The following is a 25,881-nucleotide window of genomic DNA, read 5'->3' on the forward strand; positions in this document are numbered from 1 at the left end:
GGCTTGCCTATCGTGATGACCCAACCGAGCTATATTGGCTGGAACATATGTTCCTGTAGGTTCTACCATGCCAGGCAGGTCGATTGGAGAACGGTAAGACTAAAAGCAGCAACTCAAGGTCTGAGGGCGAAGTCGTACTGCTGACTGTAGTGGGCTGTGATAGCAGTAAGGTGTTTCCCTCGGACAACCAGCATCTGCAGCGATGCTGCCTTCCCACAAGGAGGAGTGGGGTTAGAAAAGGTCGACCTTAAAAATGTCACACCTCACCTTACCTCACGGATTCCCGTCTCCGGCGGTAAGGCCCTTTGAAGAACGGAGCTAACACATTAAAACCCTTCCACGAAAAGGCCGTGCGCGACCGGCCTCGAGCAGTTGTCCTTTGGGCTCTGCAGTCACGCTCCCAGGTCGTTAAGACCAACACTAATCCAATTTCCTTTTCAGATTCCTCAAGAAATACCCTTCCACGGTGTGGGCAGCCTGGAAGTGATACCAGCCCTCATACCCGTAACAGCACACGAGACCAAGTTGGTCACATTCAAATCCTTCCTACACCTCCTAATACCTCTCTTATCTCCATGACTAACCCTCCTCACGTCTCTTTATCACCTCGCACCGCTAGGGCGAACGATTCGAGTACGCGGAACGTTATTCCTGGTCTCCTGAAACCACGCTCTTCACTACACGTAGGAGCTTTTAACGTCCGAACACTGTGCCAAATAGGACAGCAGGCTTCGTTAGCTAGGACTTTCGAATCTCGCGCCATCGATGTGTGCTGCGTCTCCGAAACGCGCATACAGGATCCGAGTAGCGTCATTCATCTGACCTCACCATACCAAAATAAAGAACCGACTCGATTCACACTTCGTGTATCTGGAAGCGCTGATTCTGCTTCCCGTGGCCTCGCCGGCGTAGGTATAGTATTGAGTTCTAGGGCAGAACTACCTCTCTTAGAGTGGATCCCAGTAGACAGTCGTTTGTGCGCTGTCCGACTGAACGGAACAGTAAGGATCCGGAAAGATAGGGACACTCGTCGTCTCTGCCTATTCTCCCACTGACTGCAGCGCAGATGATGTAAAAGATGAGTTTTACAGAAAGCTCTCCGACCTCCTCCTAGAAGCTAGGCGCTCGGATGTAATAACAATGGCCGGTGACTAATGCTCAAGTAGGTAAACTAAGCGACAGGGAAAGACACCTGGATGGATCTTATAGCATCGTGGCTCAAAGAACAGATAATGGCGACCGTCTGTTGCAGCTATGCTCAGATAACCGCCTGTTTCTTGCAAATACTAACTTTAAGCATAAGGAAAACATCTTTTAACATGGCGACCGCCTAATTCGTCCCAACGTTGGACCCAAATAGATCACATCGCTATCAGCCACCGATGGACGGGCTCGATAGAAGACTGTCGCTCATTCTGGAGCACATGCTTAGATTCAGATCATGCTCGAGTACGAGCGCGTATCTGTCTGCGTCTTATTGGACGTAAGAAAGACTCTGCAAGTAAACCTTTTAGGGCCCTACTTAGTGATAGTCAAGCTAAGAGTATATTTCAGGAACAACTAGGAAAACAGTCAGGCAGCCATGTATGTGATGCCCACCCCGAGGCAGCATGCAATGATATCCGAAAAGCTGTGGAAACAGCAATGATATCTGCTAGTACGGTAACCCGTAAAGTCAGGGAGCAACACTGGATCTCAGCAGCATCTATCACACTGATAGATGCTCGGAAACTCATTCCACCTGGCTCTGAACATTGCGAAGAGCGGAGTCAGCTTAAGCGCAAGCTGAGAAGAAGTCTACGCAATGATCGTGAACAGTGGTGGGTAGCGAAAGCAAGAGAGATGGAAAAGGCAGCGGCAATAGGTAATAGCAGACAATTGTTCAGACTTGTTAAGGAAACCGGTATTAGGAAACCGACTGTTAGCGAAACACTCAGAAAAATGGACATATTATACATTCTCAATCCAGGAGATTGGATCAATGGGCAGAACACTTCAGGGATCAGTCCAACTGGCCTTCAGCCACACTTCGGTTTCCCACGATCTCCAATCAACCTAAATGGCAAATTGATGCAAGTCCTTCAACTCTTTACGAAGTTGAAAAAGCTACAGGAAATCTGAAGCGAGAGAGAGCAGCAGACACTGGCAGGTTTACCCCTGAGATTTTTAAGGATGACGGTTCAGTATTAGTAGCGAGATTGACTGAGGTCCTAGGTAGAATTTGGGAACTGGACGTAATCCCATCTGACTGGTTTCAATCACTGATTGTGCCAGTCTATAAGAAAGGACAAAAGTTCTCTTGTGACACTCACAGAGGAATCAGTTTGACTAACATTGTGTCTAAAATATTAGTCTCAATAATAATTTGACACCGAAACTAAGCTTTTGAAGAGCAGACTAGAGAAAATCAGGTTGGTTTACGACCAGAACGTGGCCGTATAGGCCAGATATTCATACTGCGTCAAGTCCTAGAACATAGACACACATTCAGATATCCCACAATGGTAGTATTTCTCGGACTTAAGGCGGCATTTGACTCTGTTGATCGTGAGGTTCTATGGCAGTGTTTGTCACCGAAAGGAGTACCAAAGAAGTACATTAACCTTGTAAAGGCTCTCTACTCGAACACAACTTGTCGAGTGAGAGCTTATGGCGAACTGTCATCAGAATTGATTACCTCAAGTGGTGTTGGTCAGGGCTGTCCACTCCCTCCACTCTTGTTTAACTTTGTCGTTGACGTACTTTTAGAGTTAACACTTTACTCGTCTACATTTCCAGGGGTTGAACTTCTACCAGGAGGTTCACTTGTTGACTTGGAATATGCCGATGATATAGTTCTGTTTGGTGAGGACTGTGACAAAATGTAGAGTCTTCTGACCACCATAAGCAACAGTGCAAGCATGTTCAGGATGCGATTCTCCCCCCCGAAATGCAAAATGTTGTTTCAGGATTGAGTTGCCTCGACAGCTGAACTAATGATAGTGAGTGAAGTAGTTGAGTGTGTCGACCGCTTCACTTATCTTGGAAGTCTCATCAGCCCTTGTGGTCTGGTGTGTGACGAAATCTCAGCACGGATACAGAAGGCTCGACTAGCTTTTACCAACCTGCGTCATTTATGGCGTAGGCGAGATATCCGTCTATCAACCATAGGACGAGTTTACTGTGCAGCAGTTCGTTCCGTCCTACTTTATGGCAGTGAAACATGGGCGGTAAGAGTAGAGGATATCCGTAGGTTACTAGTATTTGATCATAGGTGTCTTCGAAATATTGCTTGTATATCGTGGGACCATCGAGTAAGTAATGCAGTTGTTAGGAAACGGGTACTAGGTAAGGATGGCAAATCAATTGATGATCTAGTGAAACTTCATGAGTTAAGATGGCTGGGACATGTGGTACGTATGCCCAACAACCGACTGCCCCAACGAGCAATGTTTTGTTGTATAGGAGTAGATTGGAAGAAAGCTAGGGTAGGCCAGACCAAAACATGGCACAATTCCATGAAGTCACTGACAAGTAGATTGAGTCATGTTTGTAGGTGTAGACTACCTGGTTGGGGACCGCGAGATGATAGCAACCGACGGTTAGAGACCCTGAATGACATGGCTCAAAATCGTTTGCAATGGCGCAGTTGCATACACTCTTTGTGTTCTCCCAAATTTTGATCTCCTTATTCCTCCTTGTCTCTTTTTTTTCTCTTCCCAAATTTATTTCACTGTATTATACTCTTTAAGTAACATCTCCAAACACTAATCTTCTTGATTACTGCTTATACTCTTATTACCTCTACCACTACGGGATTTGAATCGACAACTGTATCTCTGTGCTAATGTGGTGTGGCAACTCGAACTGATGTGCATACGTACGAAGTTCTACGTTGTTACTGACTGACCGACTGATTTACTCAAAATTTCATTTTATTCTTCACAATATCACTTTAATTTATATGGTGCCTATCTTGGTATCAGTGTTGTTATTAATTTTTTCGTTCTGACTATGAAGAATTATTTTAAATCACGATGACCAATTTGTGTAAGTTATAACATCGTTTTTTGTCTGATGGACTTGGTTCATTTCCCTACAAGGTCGAAGTCAGACGAATAAAATTATTTATCTGTTAAGTAAAACAATTCACAGAAAGGATTATATAGACGTGAAATATGGTTTCACTGCTTTTTAGATTATGTGAGCTTCATATTTCGAATTTTCTTACGTTTCGTTAAGTAGTTCACGTTTCATTTTGAAATAACGCAGCTTAATCAGTAAAAGTGTACTATTAAATTTGCTCAGTAAAATATCAGGCTTTTAAACATATAAGTTACCAATATTTTTTCTACTGGATAGGTATTTATTATGATGCATCTTCACGAATGCAACCATTGAAAGTTAACATTTCACCAAATATTTGCTCAGTAAACATTGAATCTAATCCGCCCATCAGAAGACTTTATCGTAATGATGAAGCGTCCACTTGTGAAGCACGCTTTTTATCTAACAATGATGCTAAGAAACGTGTTACTCAGTCATCTGATTTTCATTGGTGTCTTACAGATAGTTGTTGCAATTCCGCTCTACTTGGTAAGTTCAGTATTTGCTTGTTTGCTCTTATTCTACGGTTGTTCCAGAAATTCATGTCCCGAACATTCTAGTTTTCAAGATTGTGATGTTTTTGTTGAATTTCCAGTAAAGGTTTAGAATGTGTAATCGCATTCATTCGTTTTATACAATTTCTTTTGGGTAATGTGTGAGATATAACAGACAGTCGTTTGTTTTCTATAAGCCCGCTGATAATTAGGAAAGTCATATTTTAGGCATTAACCCAGTAAGAAATCTCGTTTTCAATTTTTGACTTTGTGAAGAAATTTTTGGGTGAAGTTTATAATATTTCGTTTCAGTCTAAACTGTCTGTAGTTTGACCTGGTTTTAAACTAAGGAAGATAAGTTACCAAAAATTTATCAATTATCTCTAGTATAATTTGTGTTTATTTTGTGGTTTTACTCCTATTCGGCGTTTCATTTACCCCAGGTTGAAGAATCTAATCGATGTACATTCTGACGAGAGACTAACTTGATTTATAATAATAAAGTCCCTTCTCTTAGTTTATAGCATGCATCTTTTTACAATTGGACTTGATAGTCTTTGTTATATTTCCTTTTATGTATCGCATCATATGCTCAAAAATAGCGCCCTACCGCCTAAAGTAAACTAAAGTTATTTTCCTTAATAATTCATTCGGGAATCTGACAAAACATCGAACAAATGGTTTCCAACTATTTCTTGTACAAATCTCTTAAATTTGTTTTACTTCTGTCATCGTATGGATAAATTGTTTATAAATCGTGTCAAGATTTTTCACAGAATAATAATCCCCTTTGTCTTCCAACTTCTGCGCTAAGTAAGTGGAGCGGGATTCTAACCTGTGACTTCCTGGCCGAAAGTCGAACACCTTAACCACTAATCTACCGCTCCACTGCTACATATCGTGCATGATTAAGATTTTGTACTTTGAAATGAATTTACTTAAGGTTGTCATCAGTATTCCCCTTTTCAGTATCAAAGTTCCCAGAGTTTTGTCCTGTAAAAATTGGAATGATTCAACACACATCAGCTGATACAAATGATAGTGCTCATTTGGACCAAACTGATCGTTCAGATTCAAATGAATTCTTATTTCAAAATTACCCTATATTACAAGAAAAATATGGAATAAATATACATATTCCTAGACAGAGCTTCTGTCTTATATATGTAAATGGGCGTCATATTCAAATGTTTACTTATAATTGGACAAAAGAAGAAGCTGAACGTATGTCAAACCGCTTACTATTATCTGTTGAATGGTATAATCAACGTTATCAGGTAATTTTCTCTCCTTTCATTTTATTCACTTATGCCATCCGTTTTCCATAGGGTGCAACAAGTTAGTGTTGTTCCTGATTAAAAGTAAGCATCAACATAATATCTGTTTGGAACTTCATGTTTTACGTTACCTCTTTATTAATTTGTGGGAATTTACTTGTCACTGTAATTTATATTCCTTATTAATTTGGTCCAAATACTAAGTGGTGGTAGTGACTTATAAAGTTCAGAATAATCAGCTACTGATCTTTTAACAGCATCGTTTACCACAGTACTTCGCCGATAATTTCGATTCAGTGATCTCCAGACATTGAGAATCACCGCTTCCGATTCTCACTATTTAAAAATAACTACTTGAACCATCTATCCCTGTGATCCATCTGAAAATCTTAGATTGACACACATATACTGTGATTATGATGGAGCCAAGTTAATGGTATCCTGGTCGTCACTAAAGAGGAAATTTCATAGGTTATCTTTAACATAGCAAATAATTATGATAGACAGATAATCGAAATTCTATTGGTGATTACAAATATTTTTATGAGTAATCAACTATCGTTTGTCGTAAATACGATTAGAATCCCTATAAATGACTCTGTTCTATATCTGCTAAGTTCAGGTCTTGAAATTTGAAGATAAGCGAATAACAATCCGGATGAACTAATAAGTGAATGTTAGTCTTTGTATACCACATTTTACCATAAAGGTATCAGGTTGTTTTACTCGCTTATTTTAGCATAAATAAAAGTTTGTTCAGGATAGTTTGTTGTATTTGAGATAAAGTGTCAACTTCATCAGTTGCTATCCTCAGAATTTTTCTAGCATTACGCTATAAATGAATTTTCTTAAATTAAATAGACTTCAATTAGATTTTCGTTGTTATTTGCTTACTATTTCGTTACTGAGTTTATCATTCTACCTCATTCAATCTGTTTACCTAGCTTTTATGTTCACTATCATTTCAAAAGTTGGGCTTATTTCATGCGATCAGTAATTCAGCTTTTCGCGGTTGTGCTGCTCGTGCTATGGATTTGATACGAAATACATGCCCTCCTGAGTTAAACATTGGTACGGATTCTCCGTGTACAGCAGTTAGTCAGACTTCAAGTAATTTATATAATACTTCGCCTTTATCGTCAGTTTCATCTACACCCAATGCTCAAATTTCTGTATCAAGTATTTCTATGAATATTCTATCAGCTGTGACTTCCATTGCTCGCAGGCGAAATGTAACACCATCTACAGCTGATATGAATACTAACTGTATTAACAGCAGTAATATTTTTCACACTCCTTCCTCACCCGCCTTTCAAACTCATTCGTCATCTCTTCATGGAACAAACAATTCACGGATGGAATTTAAGGAACATAAGAGTATCAACAACTTCTTACGACTGTTTCAAGTAAGTTTACCCCCTTTTTACTAGTTCACATTACATTCTGGATCGTCGGCATGCATCCATTTTATTCTGTCTTCGAATGATTAAATAATTAGTATGAGTCTTTATTCCCCCAAGTCTCTATGAAACACTAGTCATTGGTGTACTACTAATTACTTACAAATATCGTAAAACCCCACACAACTTTGCTGTGGCTGTTTTGTTGTCTGATCTATGCAATAAATTCAGCTTTGAGAAATAAAGAACGATTTCGATTAACATCTACGTTAACTGTGTCTCAATAATAAGAATACGGATAGCTTTCCACTGATATTCGGCGCGTATACCGTAGAAATTAATCACTCTTATACCTATTTCTATGTGATGTTTATCAGAATTTGATGCTTGTGCAACACTATGTTTCTCTCCTGATCGAAACTTAACGATCACCATCAAAAGTGATATTTTTGCAGAGAAATTGTTTTTGATGCTTATTTTCTTTCTATATAGTGAAAATTCCCATTTCGACATTTGGTAAATAAAGAAGGAAGAAGTTTAGGGTCGTGATGAAAAACTAATTGAAAGGAAGTTTCTTTCCACGAATAATTCATTCCTGTTTAACGTTTTCTTGTGCGTTGGAATACAGCTCGATGCGGTACATCAGGAAAATTTTCAGATGTGTGTCAATCTCGAAATATCCTCAAATTCTGAAATGCATACGATTGTTAACATAGGTGTTTGTCTGAATCCAGTTTTACCATGCGTCTGTCGGAATATCAATCAACACTTGATTGAGAGAGCTGGCAATATTAAAGTAACATCTAAAGTGGGTAACTCATAAAGTGTCTGAATTTACGGTAAGGATGAATTTGAAGCAATCGGCTGACACTAAGATTTTCATCAGAATATGAATTGCTAATTCTCTTTTGGAGTCACTCTATATTGTCACTGGGGAATTCGTATCTCATCTACCCTAACCACTCACATTAGAAGAAATGTGCATCCATATGGAATAGTTTCCTACATGTCTAATCTCAGCTATATGTTTTGTCAGTCATCATCAAAAGGCAGATATATTTTTTACGAACAGATGATAATGGAAGCAGTTTCAAAATCAATAGTGTTACTTAAAGTAACTAGTTGACAATAAATAAGATGATTCTAACAAATATTATTTATTATGGCAATGTCATCAGTTCCCGATGTATGAATAATAATACAGGTGAGAGCTCAGTGCGGTACAATTCCCAGTACCTATAATCATTTTTCAGTCTTTAGGATTTTGTAACATTCCTTGACTTTCAGATGTCATTTGGTAGAATATTCATCCAACTGTCCAAACTTCTACACTGAGTTTTCCGTTTCAAACATTCGCTATGAGGTTGACAGAAGTGTACTTTTTGCTAAAACCATCTTCCAAACTTGAGTCAACCTCTACTTTTTGTTGATTTTATCAAGTGTACGATTAAAAACAATTACTAATTATCGGTGATCTCAGCGATCTTGATCATCTCAAAGTTTGTTCTGACCGTGATTCTCTAAAAATTTCCGTTATTTACGTCTGAAATCTTTTGTTATATACTACCGCTTGTTATTGTGAATATGGCCATCTTTGTTTTATTTTATGCAATATTAGTTTTGTACCTGTTCTGTTCTGATATTCTAGCTAATAGTTTTGATTAAACCAAGATAATTCTGCATATTTGTCACTTTTGCTTTTGTCAAGTTTCTAGGTCCCATTTCATGAAGTCTTTATCGTAGACAATGACAATGCTGTATTCCTCTACTAGTCTAATTAACTATAATCTACTGCCTACCCCAAAATGCACAAAATGTTTTCTAAACCTGTTTTAGCTATATGACTTGTTTCCATGGCAGTGTTTACTTTATACAGGATGATCATCATCCTCATCATTCGTACATCCCTTCTGAAGTCACTGTTTTTTTATTTAAAAAATTAATTTCAGGACTGTGGTTATATACCGCCTTTGATACCACCTAGTAATCCAAACTTACCGTACATTGATATGTTACAACGGTACAGTGAGCAAGCCTTAACGCTAATGCATGCTGATATTCGGCGGTCTCAGTATATCGAATTGTTCAGTGAATATTTTAGAAATTGGCAAGAAGGTGGTAAAAACAATACAGCAAATAAAGAGTCAAATCCAGTAAAATCTATACCAGTGAACAAGGATACTGGACAGAAGTTTTCTCATTCTAAGTCTGCAGTGGGATCTGTGAGTTAGACGAACTTTTTTCATATTATCAAACTAATGTTTCATATTGTTATTATTACTATTGATACCAGTAACTAACTCATTTTCAACATAATAAACACTGTTCAGCAATTATGTGAATTAGTCGTAATGTGTATGATGTATCCATACTTTATACACCAAAGAATATTAGGAAGAGTTTTTAATACCTTGAAAATTCACTGGTTTTCTACGTTGAGGTTGCTAATTTTTCGCTTCAGACAAATTGGAGGAAATTGAAGATTTCAATACTGTTGTATATGATCTCACACACCAAACCCACACACTCAACATCACAACAAGCGGCTGATGTCTGAAATATTTGATGTTTAAATTATTTCCCGGTCATATACCTACATAATACTCCCTAGATTGCTATACATTTTGATCATTTTACTAAGAAAAATGTTGACTTGACACTTCACTCCCAACCACTAGGTTGGAAATTCAGACCTAGTTCCATTTGTGTCGGTTTGGCCAACCCAGTGTGTATGTGGCTCATAACCGATTACACAACACTGTTCACGGTAGGTTTGTTGAAATAATCATTTCAATTAAATGGGTGAGTATGCGAATATTTCAAACAGTATGCACCTAAATCCAACGTTTTACCTAATTTGTGAGATTAACATCATTCAAAAAGAATGATTTTAATCGTCTTCGACTTTCTGTGTTTAGCCTCATATTTGTTAACATTTAAGGATTAAACATACTTTAATTTCGGTATTTACAAAGCTGTTAGAATTTTTGACAATAGTTTACATGGGACCGTAGTTGATTGATAGAAGGTTATATTATTTTGTTTCTTTTCTACTTGAACGATAGATTTGTAATAATTTAACATTTTTTCGTAGCGCTACTAACATTTAGTGATCTGATACAGTCACCGAAGTGCTGTATAATGGGATATCTAAAATTTTGAAACAATGTCTTGTACGGACGACTATGCAATCCAAATTATGTAGAGACAGAAAATTGACAACAGCATTTTCTAAATGGTTGTTGATTTTAAGATTTACATGTGTACCACATATGCTCCTAGTTAATAACTATATAACTAACAATTCCAGTTCGAATTATCATCCCACTCAACCCTATTTTAATATGAAATGCACCTGTAAGATTTTGACGGGGTAGAATTTTCGACTAGATAGTTGTTCTCTTTGGTACTGCGTTCTCTGAATTAAATGTAATAATTTCGGTGCATTTATTATCGTTCTGGAAAATTATTATTATTAGCTTTATTCAATACTATATTTTTGGTACAATACAGAATTTTGAGCACAAAGTATTTCAACAAGTTTCCATTTCTTACTTCTAGGTCGATCCTGACGATAAATATTAGGTGGTTGCCAGTTAGAAGTTAGCAGTCCAGGAATCGACATCTGAATAATGTACATTCTTTTCGCTGCACATTACCAGCAACCACAATGTCTCTGACTGGGCTTTTTTGTAACTCGTACAGCGAAAGATTGTAAACTTTTCACAAACGCACCTGAATAGGTTGTATGATTAGTAAACATAATGATGTGTTAAAACAAGCAAAAACAGATAACTTGTAGAAATATCTTGAGGGTAGGAACAGGCAGCTCAGATGTACAAGCAGGCTGTTTACTTCTTGTATGTGCCTACGAACAGTAAAGTACAACTTCTGTTGCGTAACTCATGTACTAGAGAGAACGTTAGTCAGTAACTACAATTCTGCTGAGTTCAAATTGCTCGTCATAGCAACTGAGTTATCCTAGTTTTTCAGAACTGTTCCTTTTAGGAAGCAAATTAGCATTAAAATTTTATGTGGTTCATTGTGATCTATGTTCATCACCTTCCTTCTCTTAACTGTGTTGAGCGATGGCACAGTAGTTAAAACATCCTACTTTTAGCCACTAGGTCGCGAGTTCGAACCCCCTTCTACCTTCGGTTCCGGCAACCGGATAGTGTCGATAGACTTCACACTTAAAGTATGGCTTGAAATTCAAGTGCACAAACCTGTAACAGGTAAGTTAACAAAAAGGTCTTTTAAGGTCATACAATAAACGCAGGACTAAGTTTGCGCAAATATTCTGTAAGTTACAACGACTTGTTATTTCTGATAGTCTCATTCCTTTCCGTATATGTTACTATAACTGTATATTGTATGTCTACATTTGAATCACTCAATAATTTTAGAAATGTATTGTAATGCTATGTTATCATGTTTTCTAGATACACCTGACATCATAATTCCGTTCATATATATCACGTTCTCTAGAATTTATTGATTAGAAATGCATGTTCACTAAAACACAGATTTGTTTGTTTTTCTATTACTTCCATAATCTTCTATTGGTCAGTACTTTCGAAAACTACTGTTTGCTATCAGTCGCAAATTAAATACTGCCATATCGGTTTTTTAACTTAAAGGATTTATCTTGTGACCATCTCAAAGTGATCAGTCATTATCCCAGCAAAGATCCGTGAATTTCAATAAGTAGCATATAATTTACTATAAGATCACTATATCGCTTTTTTCAATAAATGAGTTATTTATAGTTACCCGATCAACCATAATAATAATCTTTTTGTGATCAGTAGTGAATATTGTCGGTAAAGCGCGTCTGTATATGAACCTCTGTAGTAAAGTCTATTTTTCCATTTTCTCAACGGATGAACATAACCTTTGTGTTCTTGAAGTGGTTTTAGGTATCTTAAAATGTAGGATTTGTTACACCTAATCTTGTCTGATCAGTCATTTGAGTGGGTTCCTATTGTGTATGTTGATGATACTATGATAAGGCATTTTATACAACCATGATTAACTGGAGATGGATATCACAATGATTATTTGCTTTATGGCCATTCCTACCTATAGTTAATTACTATTTTGTATTACAGTATTGCCTGTTGGAGTTTATATATTGCCAGTCTTCTAGACACATTTTATTCTCTCCCCATGCAATTTTCGTCTAATATGATTAGGCTAAGGAACTTCTGCCCAGTGACCAATTGTTCAAACGGCTACAACGTTATTCGGCTATTAAACAAGCCTGTCGTCACTTGCACACCATATGTACTCCCATATTATTTTGTCCTAATACACGTTCAAAAGTTGTGCAGCTAATCAAAGAAGAAGAAAATGCTATGAATAAAACAGCTCAGTTATACTTCAGTTCTATTTCACGTCATTCTTCTGCAGCTACACCTACGGACATCACCGTTACTTCTGCCAATAATACTGATTCTACCATTTCTGATTTAACAGTACATAAGGAAATAGGTGATTCGGATAAAATTCATTATCATACCGAACAAGCTACAAACCAGTGTAAATCCAGTGAAAATGAATCGGGCTCTTCAAAGGAGTAAGTTATAGAATTTTCCTGTTTCTGTTTAGTTTTGAAAGTGCACAATTCAGCCAAATTAGGAACATCGTGAATCGATAACTGAATTCTTCCATGAAGTGAGATTATCCTACAGTAAGCAATTAACAACTTTAGACCTTTTTTTATTTAAAACAGCAAATCTTCTATAAGGGGCTATCAGTGAGATTATTTTGAGATATGGGAATGAAAATATTAAGTCTTGAGTGTCATCTTGTCGATTGGACTGTATAGACTACACAAAATAAAAGATAAAATGTACGTAGGTGAAGTGATTCCTAAGCATTTGTTCTTAGATGAAAATTACAATGGCATATCCTTAATTGTCTAGTTGCTAGCTATTGAAATGAATTGATTAGCTGATTTTGAAGTAGATTTGCATGTATTTCAGATCCTAACACACCAAAAGTTTGAAGTCTGAGAATTTTTAGAGCTTTTTACTTTGTAATAATCCTAGATACGTTTCAATTGTTGTCGTAAATAAATTGGCCTTTAATCAAATGTTGATTTCTCAAAACTTTCCAGTTTTTCTGTAAAGTCAACTCCTGTTAGACTAAAACAAGTATCGGACGCCGGTGGGAGTCGTTTTTTATCTCCGTGGCTAAGTTGGTCACACAATTCAGCTACTCCGGGTAATCTTGATGACACAAATATACTTTCAACGGATATCTTACTTGCCGATAACAATTCATGTGCTGACAATTCGCATCATCACGATAGTTGTTTTACTTCCGTCTTAAACTTCAATAATTGGTTACGTCGTGTAGCTCACCAATTTCTAATGAAATATTCTCAATATTTGCAACAAGAAGTAGGCTTTCATTCAATACCAATTTTCAATAGTTCCGTTTCATTAAATAGACGTGAACAGGCAGCAAAACCTTATATTAACTATGCACTGTTTCGTCGTTCTATACACTTGGCTGGAGTACATATAATTGAGGTTAGTTGCTTTATGTTTAATATATTAACTGTGAGACTAACCCTCAATATTCTCCCATCTTTCTTAACTTTACTATGAACTTGTGTTTAGATAACTAGAAAACGTGTTTTTTAATCCTATAACGATGGGTTCGAAAATTGCTATTCCTACTCCTATCGTAATAATCAAACAATTTCGTTTTTTTTTGTTGAAAACTACACGTGCTTCCTGCGAGCGAGTAATGAATGTGTAATGAGAAAATGAAATTGATGTGAAGAAAACGTACTATGTTGTGACGTCATGATGCCCGCTACATTTTAAACAATGAGGTCACCAACGTTTTTGTTTTATCAGTCAGCTAGCAGCAACGTAGAACTTCGTACGTACGTACATCAGTTCAAGTTGCCATACCACATTAGTACATAGATACAATTGTCGATTCAAATATCATAGTGGTAAAAGTAGTAAGAGTATAGGCAGTAATCGTAAATACTAGGGTTTGAAGACGTTATTCAAGGAGTATAATCCAGTGAAATAAATTTGGAAAGAGAAAAAATAAGGGACATGAGAATTCAGAAGATTAAAATTTGGGAGAACACAGAGTGGATGCACTCGTGTCGTTGCAAACGACTTTAAGCCATGTTATTCAAGGTCTCTAACCATTGGCTGCTGTCATCTCACGGATTCCAACCAGGTAGTCTACACCTACCAACATGACTCAGTCCACTTGTCAATGACTTCATGTATTTGTGCCGTGTTGTGGTCTGGTCGCTCCTAGCCTTCTTCCAACCTACTCCTACACCATAAAACATCGATTAAATAAAAATTGATTATTAGATTTACTAAAGAGTAAGAGTGAGAGACTGTATCATATATTCCACATAACAGAATATAAACACCTAGTTTATGATTGATGAGATGTTTTATCAACATTGTATTTATTTATCATCTTGATATAATTCGGTTTCAGTGCCTTTTTGTCTTAAAAAATTATCAAACTACTTCTAAGTAGTGCAGCTGTACACTAAAATAACCCATCAAAATTGTTCTTTGAACTATTGGACCTAATATTTACCGACCTTTTCATAGACTTCACTGTACTTGACTTAAAATTTCTGACGTCATTCTTACCGAAATAGTTAAAACCAAATAGATTGATGGTAACATGCATAGTTATCATCACATTTTACCTATTATTGCCCTTACACACATAATGTAGAATTTGTAGTATAAGCCTGCTAATCCTTCTTTGGTTTACATTACTGCTGAACGACATTCTGAACTAATCACTGGACTTAATTCAAAATTTCTGAATTCAGTTTCGACAAAGCAAGTTTTTGTTTGCTTTTACCATATTCCTTTTTTTGTTATGGTATTTGCTATGCAAGACCAACCACTGCCGACTCTGCCACACCATACTGGCCAGCACAGAAGCTATCTGGAAGAACATCAGGCTTGGGCAAAACAAGGCATAACATCACTCCATCAATCCTTTAACTTTTGGTTTGACCCATGTATCGAGATATAGGGATCCCTGTTAGACCTCACGTGATAATCGTAATCTTTGGCTAGAGATTTTAATGACATGTCTCAAAGTTGGCTTCAATGAAATTGCTGTACTCATTATCTACATTTCATTCGGCCCTTTTTATACTTACATCTCGCTAGTTCTGTTTCAAATGTATTTCTCATGTTTACCTTTCTATTTCATTTAATAATATTTCTTTCCTTTGCTTTTCATCTCATCCTGTTGATTCCCTCTCTTACAGCTTGGATGTTGAGGTGTAGTAACTTGAATACATTCGTTTTATGTTATAAGTTCTGTGTGTTACTTACAAACTAACTTCATTACTTCTTTCGGACAGCTGAGGGAATCGTCAATCTAGTCCACTTAGGTCATTAAAAAAATACAAGAAATTCAACCACCTTGCTCTATTACTAGATTTTCATATATATAATTAGAATTCGTTGAATTTTCTCACTGGTAACTTCGTATATATAATACAGTAAAGTTAACCTCCGTTTTCAACTATCTTTATTACCGTCAGGAGTATGATATTCAGAATATATTTGGATATTTGTAATAAAGCGAAGAGACGTAAATTCGGTACATCTAAATGTCGTCAAATTAAATGAGTTTTTCTGAATGTTTAAACCATTCGGTTGTTTATTTTATTTTCGTAAATGTAATTAGATTCTTTAGAATTCCATTGTAAGGAATTCGGCTTCATAATTTCAAACACATTTCATTTATCTTCGGTAAATTTCGATAATTGTTCGTGAAAGCCACTAAAAAACCGAAAATCGTCTCCCATATACTTTGAATCAGCCAAGATACTTGATGATTCCTAGTAAATTCTAGAAGTTTGGACGTTTATGCTTTTCTTAACCGAATTGAATTGACAGTTAATCTACTACTTATTTTAGTGTTTTTTTCATAAGGTTCCTCAAGTTTTAGGTCCCTCGTAACAGCTACATTGATGACCCTTAATTTCTGTAACGAAACTAACTCTAAAAGTAAGCTTCAGTTTTATTCCCGCCTTGCAAACTGTTCCGGTTTCAAATGTTGTGAATCAATCGAATTTCAGAGACCGAATAAAACGTCATCATTTCAAGCTTTCTGTGTACGTAATGATAACAACTTAAGGTGATCAAGGCGTATTGTTATTCTTGATGCCGATTTATTACAGCACCACACAAGTCGGATTTGTAGAAATCTGGAATGTTTACCCCTTATTACGCAAATGTAAACAACATGGTGTTAATGAATATTTGTTTGGTGAACGATAGTGGTGGTTACAATTAGTCTATAAGTTTCAAATTCAACATGTCTTTAAAAGTTGAATACACGACTGATTAAAATGTCACCATCGTTTCGGTCCGTTCTATGAACTATCCACTGCCTGTATTTCGTTATAAATTGCATGTTAGTACTTTTTAATACGTAATTGAGTGTCATGCTGTTCGTATAATTCAATTAATCGTTAATTGTTTCTTATTTACTTCAGCTGTTTGTCCGCGATTTTCATCTGTTCGTTAGATTGGGTACTATCGAAGTTAGTCGTTTTAGCTGGCATGCTTCACGTTCTGTAACACTTGGGCCGTATACATCCGAAGTGATTTCTCAAACGGCAGCATCAGCTGCAGCCAGTATGACATCAGTTATGTTCAATGCAGTTTTTCGTCGAAATATGGAGAGGTCATTTCGTTCGCCTAGTGCTAATTCTTCTTTTAATATCATATCTAGTCCATCAGATGGGAAGTATTCTGATTGGTTTGAGTATAGTAGTAATCTTTCGTGGAACGAATCAAGTAAACTCTGTGACTACACACATCTCCATTCATTTTCGTACGACTTTCATTTGCGTGCAATTCAAGATTATTTAGAAAGTGAGTATTTAGTTGTCTACTCTAAATAATCCAGTTATTATGCGCTATTATTTCATTTAGTCGATTGCGATTCATGGTTAACCAATTAAATAAACCGAGTTTGCAGATAGATTCTTGTTCAAGTACCTTCTTAACACTTGCCTGACATGTCCATTTCTAAGTAAATCCATTTCGGTGTCCGAAATCAATGTTATCGTATGTTTGTAGAAATCAGACCAAGCTTGGAATGTTTGAACAACGGTGTTCTTATCAGTTCCTCGAGGTGGATACATCGAAAAAAGACTTAACCAGATAATGATATTTTTTAAACCACTGTTAACTTCCACATAATTTGTGCGTTTTATTGTCAACGTACTTACTTACTTACTTACGCCTGTTACTCCCAATGGAGCATAGGCCGCTGACCAGCATTCTCCAACCCACTCTGTCCTGGGCCTTCTTTTCTAGTTCCATCCAATTCTTGTTCATTTTTCTCATGTCTATCTCCATTTCTCGGCGTAATGTGTTCTTTGGTCTTCCTCTTTTCCTTTGACCTTCAGGATTCCATGTGAGGGCTTGTGCTGTGACGCAGTTGGGTGCTTTCCTCAATGTGTGTCCTATCCACTTCCAGCGCTTCTTCCTGATTTCTTCCTCCACTGGGATCTGGTTTGTTCTCTCCCACAGTACGTTGTTGCTAATAGTGTCCGGCCAACGGATCTGAAGCATTTTGCGTAGACAATTGTTAATAAACACCTGTATTTTCTGGATGATGGCTTTCGTAGTTCTCCAGGTTTCTGCCCCATACAGTAGAACTGTCTTGACATTTGTATTGAAAATCCTGACCTTGGTGTTGGTTGACAGTTGCTTTGAGTTCCAGATGTTCCTCAGTTGTAAATATGCTGCTCTTGCTTTGCCGATCCGCGCCTTCACATCTGCATCAGATCCACCCTGTTCATCAATGATGCTGCCCAAATACGTAAAGGTTTTTACATCTTCCAAATCTTCTCCGTCAATTGTGATTGGATTGGTGCATTCTGTGTTGTATCGGAGAATCCTGCTTTTCCCTTTGTGTATATTGAGACCTATTGCTGCTGAGGTTGCTGCCACACTGTTCGTCTTCTCCTGCATCTGTTGTTGCGTTTGGGATAGAAGGGCCAGATCGTCTGCGAAGTCTAGATCATCCAACTGCATCTTAGATGTCCATTGTATCCCGCGCTTTTCTTCAGACGTTGACGTCTTCATGATCCAGTCGATCACCAGGAGAAAGAGAAAGGGTGAGAGTAAGCAACCTTGCCTAACACCGGTCTTCACTTTGAACGACTTTGTCAACTGTCCTCCATGCACAATTTTGCAGTGTAATCCATCATATGAGTTCTGTATGATATTGACTATCTTCTGAGGCACGCCGTAGTGTCGAAGAAGTTTCCATAGTGTTGTTCTGTCCACGCTATCAAATGCCTTTTCGTAGTCAATGAAGTTGATGTAGAGTGATGAATTCCATTCAATTGATTGTTCCACAATGATCTGTAGAGTTGCGATTTGGTCTGTACACGATCTATCCTTACGGAATCCTGCCTGTTGGTCACGAAGTTGGACGTCTACGCAGTCCTTCATCCTGTTTAACAATACTCTGTTGAAGACTTTTCCCGGTATTGAGAGAAGAGTGATATCCCTGTAGTTATCACACTTGCTGAGATCGCCTTTCTTCGGTATTTTGATCAGAAGTCCTTCTTTCCAGTCTGTTGGTACTTGTTCCTCATCCTAAATCTTATTGAAGAGAATGTGGAGTATCCTTGCAGTTGCCGCTACGTCTGCTTTTAGTGCCTCTGCTGGAATGTTGTCCGGTCCTGCTGCTTTGCCACTCTTGATTTGTCTGGTGGCCATGCTGATTTCTTCAATTGTTGGTGGGCCAACATTGATTGGGAGGTCCGTGGGTGCTGCTTCGATATTGGGTGGGTTCAGTGGGGCTGGTCGATTCAAGAGTTCTTTGAAGTGTTCTACCCAGCTGTTTTGTTGCTCTTCAATCTTGATGATTACCTCACCGTCCTTGTTTTTCACTGGTCGTTCTGGTTTGCGGCGATTTCCAGAGAGTTTCTTTGTCGTGTCATACAATTGTCTCATGTTTCCTTCTCTTGCAGCCTTTTCCGCCGTCGTTGCTAAATCTTCCACGTATTTACGTTTGTCGGTTCTGATGCTCCTCTTCACCTGTTTGTTTACTTCTGTGTATTCAGCTTGTGCCTTGGCTTTTTCTGCTCTTGTTCGGCTGGTATTGATTGCTGCCTTCTTGTTCCTTCTTTCTTGAATCTTATCCAGTGTATCAACAGTGATCCATTCCTTGTGGTGATGCTTCTTGTGACCCAGGACCTCATGACATGTTGAAGTGATTGCCTCTTTGATCCCCTTCCAGTTGCTCTCCACAGTAGTTCCTTCTCCATTGAGTAGATCATGAAAGGCCTGGAACTTGTTGCTGAGGACTATCTTGAATTTGTTGAGTTTGTTAGTATCCTGAAGAAAGGCCGTATTGAACTTTTGTGATATTGTCCGCCCCATTGTCCAGTCCTTCTTGAGTTTCAATTTCATCTTGGCGACCAGCAAGTGATGATCTGATGCTATATCAGCTCCTCTCTTGGTTCTCACGTCCTCTATAGTCCTCCTGAACGTTTTGTTGATGCAAATATGGTCGATTTGGTTTTGCGTGGTGTGATCCGGTGAAGTGCATGTGGTTTTGTGTATGCGTTTATGTGGGAATATGGTGCCGCCTATGACCAGCTTATTGAAGGCACATAGATTTGCAAATCTCTCACCATTTTCGTTCCTTTCTCCCAGTCCGTGTCGTCCCATGATGTCTTCATATCCAGTGTTGTCCGTTCCAACCTTGGCGTTGAAATCTCCCATCAGAATGGTCAGGTCCTTTGTTGGGCACTTCTCGACGATTGACTGCAGCCTATTGTAGAATTGATCTTTAGCATCCTCATTGTAGTCGTTGGTAGGCGCATAGCATTGGATGATGTTCATTGAAATGCCCTCTTTCTTTGTTTTGAAGGAGGCTTTGATGATCCTTGGTCCATGAGATTCCCATCCTATAAGTGCATTTTGCGCTTGTTTGGACAGCATCAATGCAACTCCTTGTGTATGTGGTGCATTTTCTTCATGGCCGGAGTATAACAGGAGCTCTCCTGTAGTTAGTCGTTGTTGTCCAACTTGTGTCCAATGTGTTTCACTGATCCCAAGTACCTCTAGGTTGTATCTTCTCATTTCTGCAGCAATCTGGAAGGCTCTTCCGGTATCCCACATTGTACGAACATTCCATGTACCTAAATAAATGGTCGCTCTAGTTGTCAGAAGGGGCATCGGCCTCGTAACTTCCGAAGGAACTCGACTTTCATCATGAGGCGTCATAATTCTTCTAAATGAAGATCTTCTGACTCCCAGGGCAGAGTTTAAAAGGTTTGAATAATTTTTTCTGGTTAGCGTTTTTTTAGCGAGTTAGTTTTCTACGGGATGGGGACGCTAACCCCATGCCCAACCCTCCTCCTTTATCCGGGCTTGGGACCGGCAGTAGCCCCCGGAGGGACTCCTTTATAAAGTTTTGTTATTCATAATCACAGAGTCACTGAAGCCATACTTAATAACTTGCTCGTGTTATCGCTAGTGGAAGAGCATAGATCGCCCATCAGCATTCTCCATCAACCTCTGTCCTCGACAATCCTTTCCAGTTGCTATTCATCCTTTTCATGTCTGCTTCCGATTCCCGACGTAGTGTGTTTTTCGGCCTTCCTCTTTTCCGTCTCTCTTCAGGATTCCAAGTTAGCGCTCACCTCGTGATGCAGTTTGGTGATTTCCGTAATCTGTGTCCTGTCCAACTCCAACGTCTTTTCCTAATTTTCTCTTCAGTTGGAAGCTGGTTTGTTCAGTATCTTGCGTAGAAAATTGTTTACAAATACTTGTGCTTTTTTGGTGACGGTTGTAGTAGTCCTCCAAGTTTCAGCTCCGTACAGTAGAACCGTCTCGACGTTCGTATTGAAGACTGTGACTTTGATGTTGGTTGACAGTCGTTTTGTGTTCCAAATGTTCCTTAATTGTAGGAATGCTGATCTCGCTTTGATAATCGTTGCCTTTACGTCTGTATCAGATCCCCCTTGTTCATCGATGATACTGCCCAGGTAAGTGAAAGTTTCCACCTCTTCCAGAGTTCCTCCATCAATTGTGATTGGTTTTGTGTTCTCTGTGTTGTATTTGAGGATGTTGCTTTTTCCTTTGTGCATGTTGAGGCCTACTGATGCAGAGGCTGCTGCTACACTAGTTGTCTTCATCTGCACTTGTTGGTGTGTATGGGACAGGAGTGATAGGTCACCTGTGAAGTCCAAATCGTCTAGTCGCATCCAAGCTGTCCATTGTATTCCGTGCTCTCCCTCAGATGTCGAGGATAACATTCACCGTGATTCCCTTCTTTGTTTTGAAGGATGGTTTAATGATCCTGGATCCGTGAGATTCACATCCTATAAGTGCATTACGTGCTTCTTTGAACAGCATCCGAGCAACTCCATGAATGTGTGGAGCATTTTCCTCTTCGTAACCGGAGTACAGCAACATCTCTCCCGTATCTAGGCTTTGCTGTCCATCTTGGGTACAACGGGTTTCGCTGATTCCTAGAACCACCAATTTATATCTCTTCATCTCCACAGCTACTTGTTTGGTTCTCCTGGTCTCCCACATTGCCCGAACATTCGATGTACCTTTATTAATTGCTGCTGAGGTTGTCAGAAGGGGCGTCGGTCTTGTGACTTCGGGAGAATCTCGGCTTTGACCATGAGGCTTCGTAATTCTTCTAACTATAGATCCTTCAACTCGGAGGGCAGAGTTTAAGTGGTTTAATTATTTTAATCTGGGGGACGTTTCTTTAGAAAGGTTTTTATTTACTGGATGGGATTGCCGACCCTATGCCCAACCCTCCTCCTTTACCCAGGCTTGAGACCGGCAGTAACTGAAATACAAAGTTTTAGCAGCACTTTAGTAAAGCCTTAAAAGCATTTTCATTTCATCTACAAAAAAGTACACTGGTAATTCATGTATCCATTTCTGTTAAAATTTGTTGTTTTCTTTAACTGTACGGATGGAAACTTTTCAACTGGTTTTTTTCAGCGGTTGAACTCCATAAAATCAACATCCATTCATCTTGTCACTTTAGCAACTACATGTTTATCATACTGATACTAGCAGTTCAAGTTTAGTTTTCATGCAAAACAGGCCTTGGGTAAACCTACAATGTTAAAATTTCTTTACTGATCAATTTTGTGCAACCTATTTTGCAAGATTATACACTTATTTATTCATTATGGAATATTCGTTGTCATTTGTCAAAAAATAGAAGTTATTACAAGTGAACCAGTTTCGGTTTCTCTTGCCATCGAAAATATCTGTTCTAGTTGTGACTTTTTCTGATTCATTCAAAACGCACTTGAACATTATCTTCATTATTTCTCTTTCAGATTGTTTTATTAATCCTCTCTGTATTTTTTCTCATGTAACATATCGTACTTTGAGGCTGTTTACACTGAATCCGGATACTGAATAGTATAATCACTTAAGTGTCTTTCAAAAACGTTTAGTGTTTTTTAGTGTTAAGTGATGGTAATGACTGAATTTCATGTCTCGGAATTCTTCTTTACCGTTTAGTTCTCTGTTGTTGGTTACTCTTTTTAACTTAGATCGACGATGCTTTCAACGAAGTCAGTGTTCTGATGCATCACGTAGACAAACTAGTGCAGTTGGAAGCGTATATTCTAATGTGATTACTATTCCCGACTACCCTGTCACAAAATTTCTAGAAGATTTAACCTGTATTGCTCAAAAATTACCACTCTTTTCTCGGGGTTACTTATGTTGCTTTCCTGTTACATGCCACGTTAGTTTATGTCTGCGACCAGACCAAGTTTTTCATCATCTTATCGAAGAACATGCTTCCTACGGTGTAGATGTGAGTTCAAATAAAGATTTTATTCGCGTTTGATTCTCAACTCACTTTTATATTTACTTCCTTCTAAAGTCATATTCCCTGTCTAATCACTTCTACTACTACAATACTTTGATACTTCCGCCACAAAGTACTAATTTGTTGTGGCGAATTACGGAGATATTCATTTCTGCTAGGTTTTTACGTTATTTATGACTGACTTACTTGCCTATACTCATGACCACAGGTGGCTTTACAATTAAAGAACTATGCTTAGTCGATTGACTGGTCTAGCAGAATCGCCTTAGGTTAAGGTTGGTATTACTATCTGTCAACAGCAGCGCTGTAAACGCATCGTTGACACAGCTTAACTATTAAATTCTGTTGTCTTTCACTGAGTGGTTAGATTGTCACTCAGCCATGTTGACCTTCACCGAAATTTAGTGTGGATAAAAGAACCTTATGGAACCGTTTTCGACACGATGGTGTGACTGCAATGGCTGTCACTATCAAACGAAATCCATATGACGGACCACACTGCATGGAGGACAACTGACAGATGCATTCCAAGTGAGAACCGGAGTCAGACAAGGCTGCTTACCCTCGTCTTTGCTCTTCCTTCTGGTGGTTAACTGAATTATGAAGACCTCGACATCTGAGGGAGAGCACGGAATACAATGGACAGCTTGGATGCGACTAGACGATTTGGACTTCACAGGTGACCTATCACTCCTGTCCCATACACACCAACAAGTGCAGATGAAGACAACTGTTAGAATAACTTGGGGAACTGATTCAATCATACTGTTCATTTGTATTATCAAGTATGTTTATAATACCTCAGTATCTGTTTTCTTAATTTTCAGCTGCTTAATATCTTTCGGCCCTAGTTTATAGACCTAATGACTAATAGTTATCATACAGGTCTGTAACTGTTTATACTCTTTGTATCAAACTACATGACTCATATCACATTGTGTAACCTTTCGGAAGTACATGAAATGCACACTTCAGTTTCATATTACTTAATAAAAGTAAATCATACGAATTATAAGAAAATATCCTTCACGTTTTCTGACAACATAAACAAACTATTTATGTGAATTACTTTTATCTTATACACTTGCTTTCTCTGTTAAAATAGATTCTACGCATGACTAGACGGGAATATAGTGCTTCCCAAACGAATCCGCCATATAACAAACATTTATCATATAATTTTGCTTTAGTTGAGCAATGTCATCCTGAACAGGAATCTGGATGTTGTAGTTCACGTTCAACCAGTTCAGATCATCATTCAAAATATCAACCATGTTCAAATTTAAGAATGTCTTCTGAATCGAATTCTTCCTCTACCACTAACAGTAAAGATCAGTCTTGTAAATTTTCCGCTTTGGGAATAGCTAGTGCACATCACATTGTTGAGAATTTAACAAAGCTTGATAGTGAACTTTCTAATAGACAGTCAATATCCCAACCTTATTCAGTAACAGGAATTGTTGTTCCTGATGAAGTTAACGGAACTTATTCGGATATTAGATCACCAGTAGATGGATCTATTACAAATAGACTACTTCATTTGGTTGTATATCTAATTATTCTAGATTCAAAACATGAATTTCCAGAATCTAGACTTGCAAAATTAAATTCAAGTTCATGTACACAAGTAAGTTTTTTTAATAATTTAATGTCTGTAGTAAAATTTGCGTTTTCAAATAAAATTTATTTGCCAGGTTACTATTATTAGCAACATCTTTTTCTGACGGGTCAAATACATGTTGGTAACACTGCTCAAGAGGATACCTTATCATTATGAGTTAGTATCTCCGAATTCTATTTAAGTTGTCTAGTCTCGTGAATTGAAAGTAATCTAAAACCATTACAATATTACTTTCAGAAATTATTAGTTTGATCTAAGAATTCGAAACATGTCTGTGTACGTTTGTGTATTGATTTTCAACTTGAGGTGAACATTTGGTCTTATTTTTCCACCTTCTTTCACTTGTTTTTTTCTAAATATTGACCTCTGGTGCTTCAATAGTATATGTCTGAAGTGAGAGATAATCAATACCATTAACAACAAGGTAAATATTGTAGAACATGATATGAATGTATATTGGTTTAGGCTATCATACTTCACCCCATCACAAGGGGAGGTAACAAATTGTAGTCAGAACTAACACATCATTAGTCACCAATGCTTCGTAGATGTAAATTTGCATTAAACGTAATCACATTCTGTTACAATTTCTATATTAGTTAACCAGATTAATTTTAGTTGTGTTGGCACTACCGTTAAGAGTAATAAACACGTTGTTGGTCACTGATTAAAAAAATATAATTATTCTACTCACAGGCACCATTTTGGTTTGAGAATAATTCATCTCAATTTATTAAAAAATCTGTTGTTATCACGATGACCAGTTTTGTCCTGGGGGAGTTTGCTTTGTGTTCGTGAATATTTTCCAGGATCAGGTTGAAAGATGGGGGAAAACTACTTCAAGACTTTTAAGGATGTATGGTGAACTGCAAGTGTCGATATTTATTTACAACTTGAAGTGAACGCAGTATATGTCTTGTCAAGATTTTCGAAGTTAATAATGTTAAGTTCGTCGGCAGTAATGTGGTGTATTCCATCGATTATATTGATGTGTAAATGAACATAAATGGGTTTTTCACTGATTTGTTGATGTTCATCACATAGATTCATATCAATCTAGAGAGTTTAACGGATAAGAGGTTGCTTCGAAATATCCATAATATCTGGTGCAACCAGATAGAATG

The 25,881-nt window shown here is 37.8% G+C and overlaps 1 protein-coding gene across 2 annotated transcripts in view; it reads left to right on the top strand.

Annotated features, from left to right (window-relative positions):
* SZT2_1 (KICSTOR complex protein szt2) overlaps positions 1 to 25,881 on the top strand; it is a 48,637-nt gene that overhangs the window by 10,798 nt on the left and 11,958 nt on the right. The window contains exons 2-10 of one of the 2 annotated variants that reach the window (XM_051211131.1): positions 4,342 to 4,575; positions 5,550 to 5,857; positions 6,802 to 7,263; positions 9,207 to 9,479; positions 12,453 to 12,835; positions 13,379 to 13,796; positions 16,784 to 17,165; positions 22,853 to 23,121; positions 24,242 to 24,763. In XM_051211131.1, coding sequence (XP_051071169.1) covers positions 4,342 to 4,575; positions 5,550 to 5,857; positions 6,802 to 7,263; positions 9,207 to 9,479; positions 12,453 to 12,835; positions 13,379 to 13,796; positions 16,784 to 17,165; positions 22,853 to 23,121; positions 24,242 to 24,763 — 3,251 coding nt within the window. Of the gene's footprint in view, positions 1 to 4,341; positions 4,576 to 5,549; positions 5,858 to 6,801; positions 7,264 to 9,206; positions 9,480 to 12,452; positions 12,836 to 13,378; positions 13,797 to 16,783; positions 17,166 to 20,309; positions 23,122 to 24,241; positions 24,764 to 25,881 lie in introns of those variants that run through there. The other variant, XM_051211132.1, reaches the window with a different exon arrangement.

Source organism: Schistosoma haematobium, chromosome ZW, assembly GCF_000699445.3.
Source record: "Schistosoma haematobium chromosome ZW, whole genome shotgun sequence".
In the NCBI taxonomy this organism is placed as follows: Eukaryota; Metazoa; Platyhelminthes; class Trematoda; order Strigeidida; family Schistosomatidae; genus Schistosoma; species Schistosoma haematobium.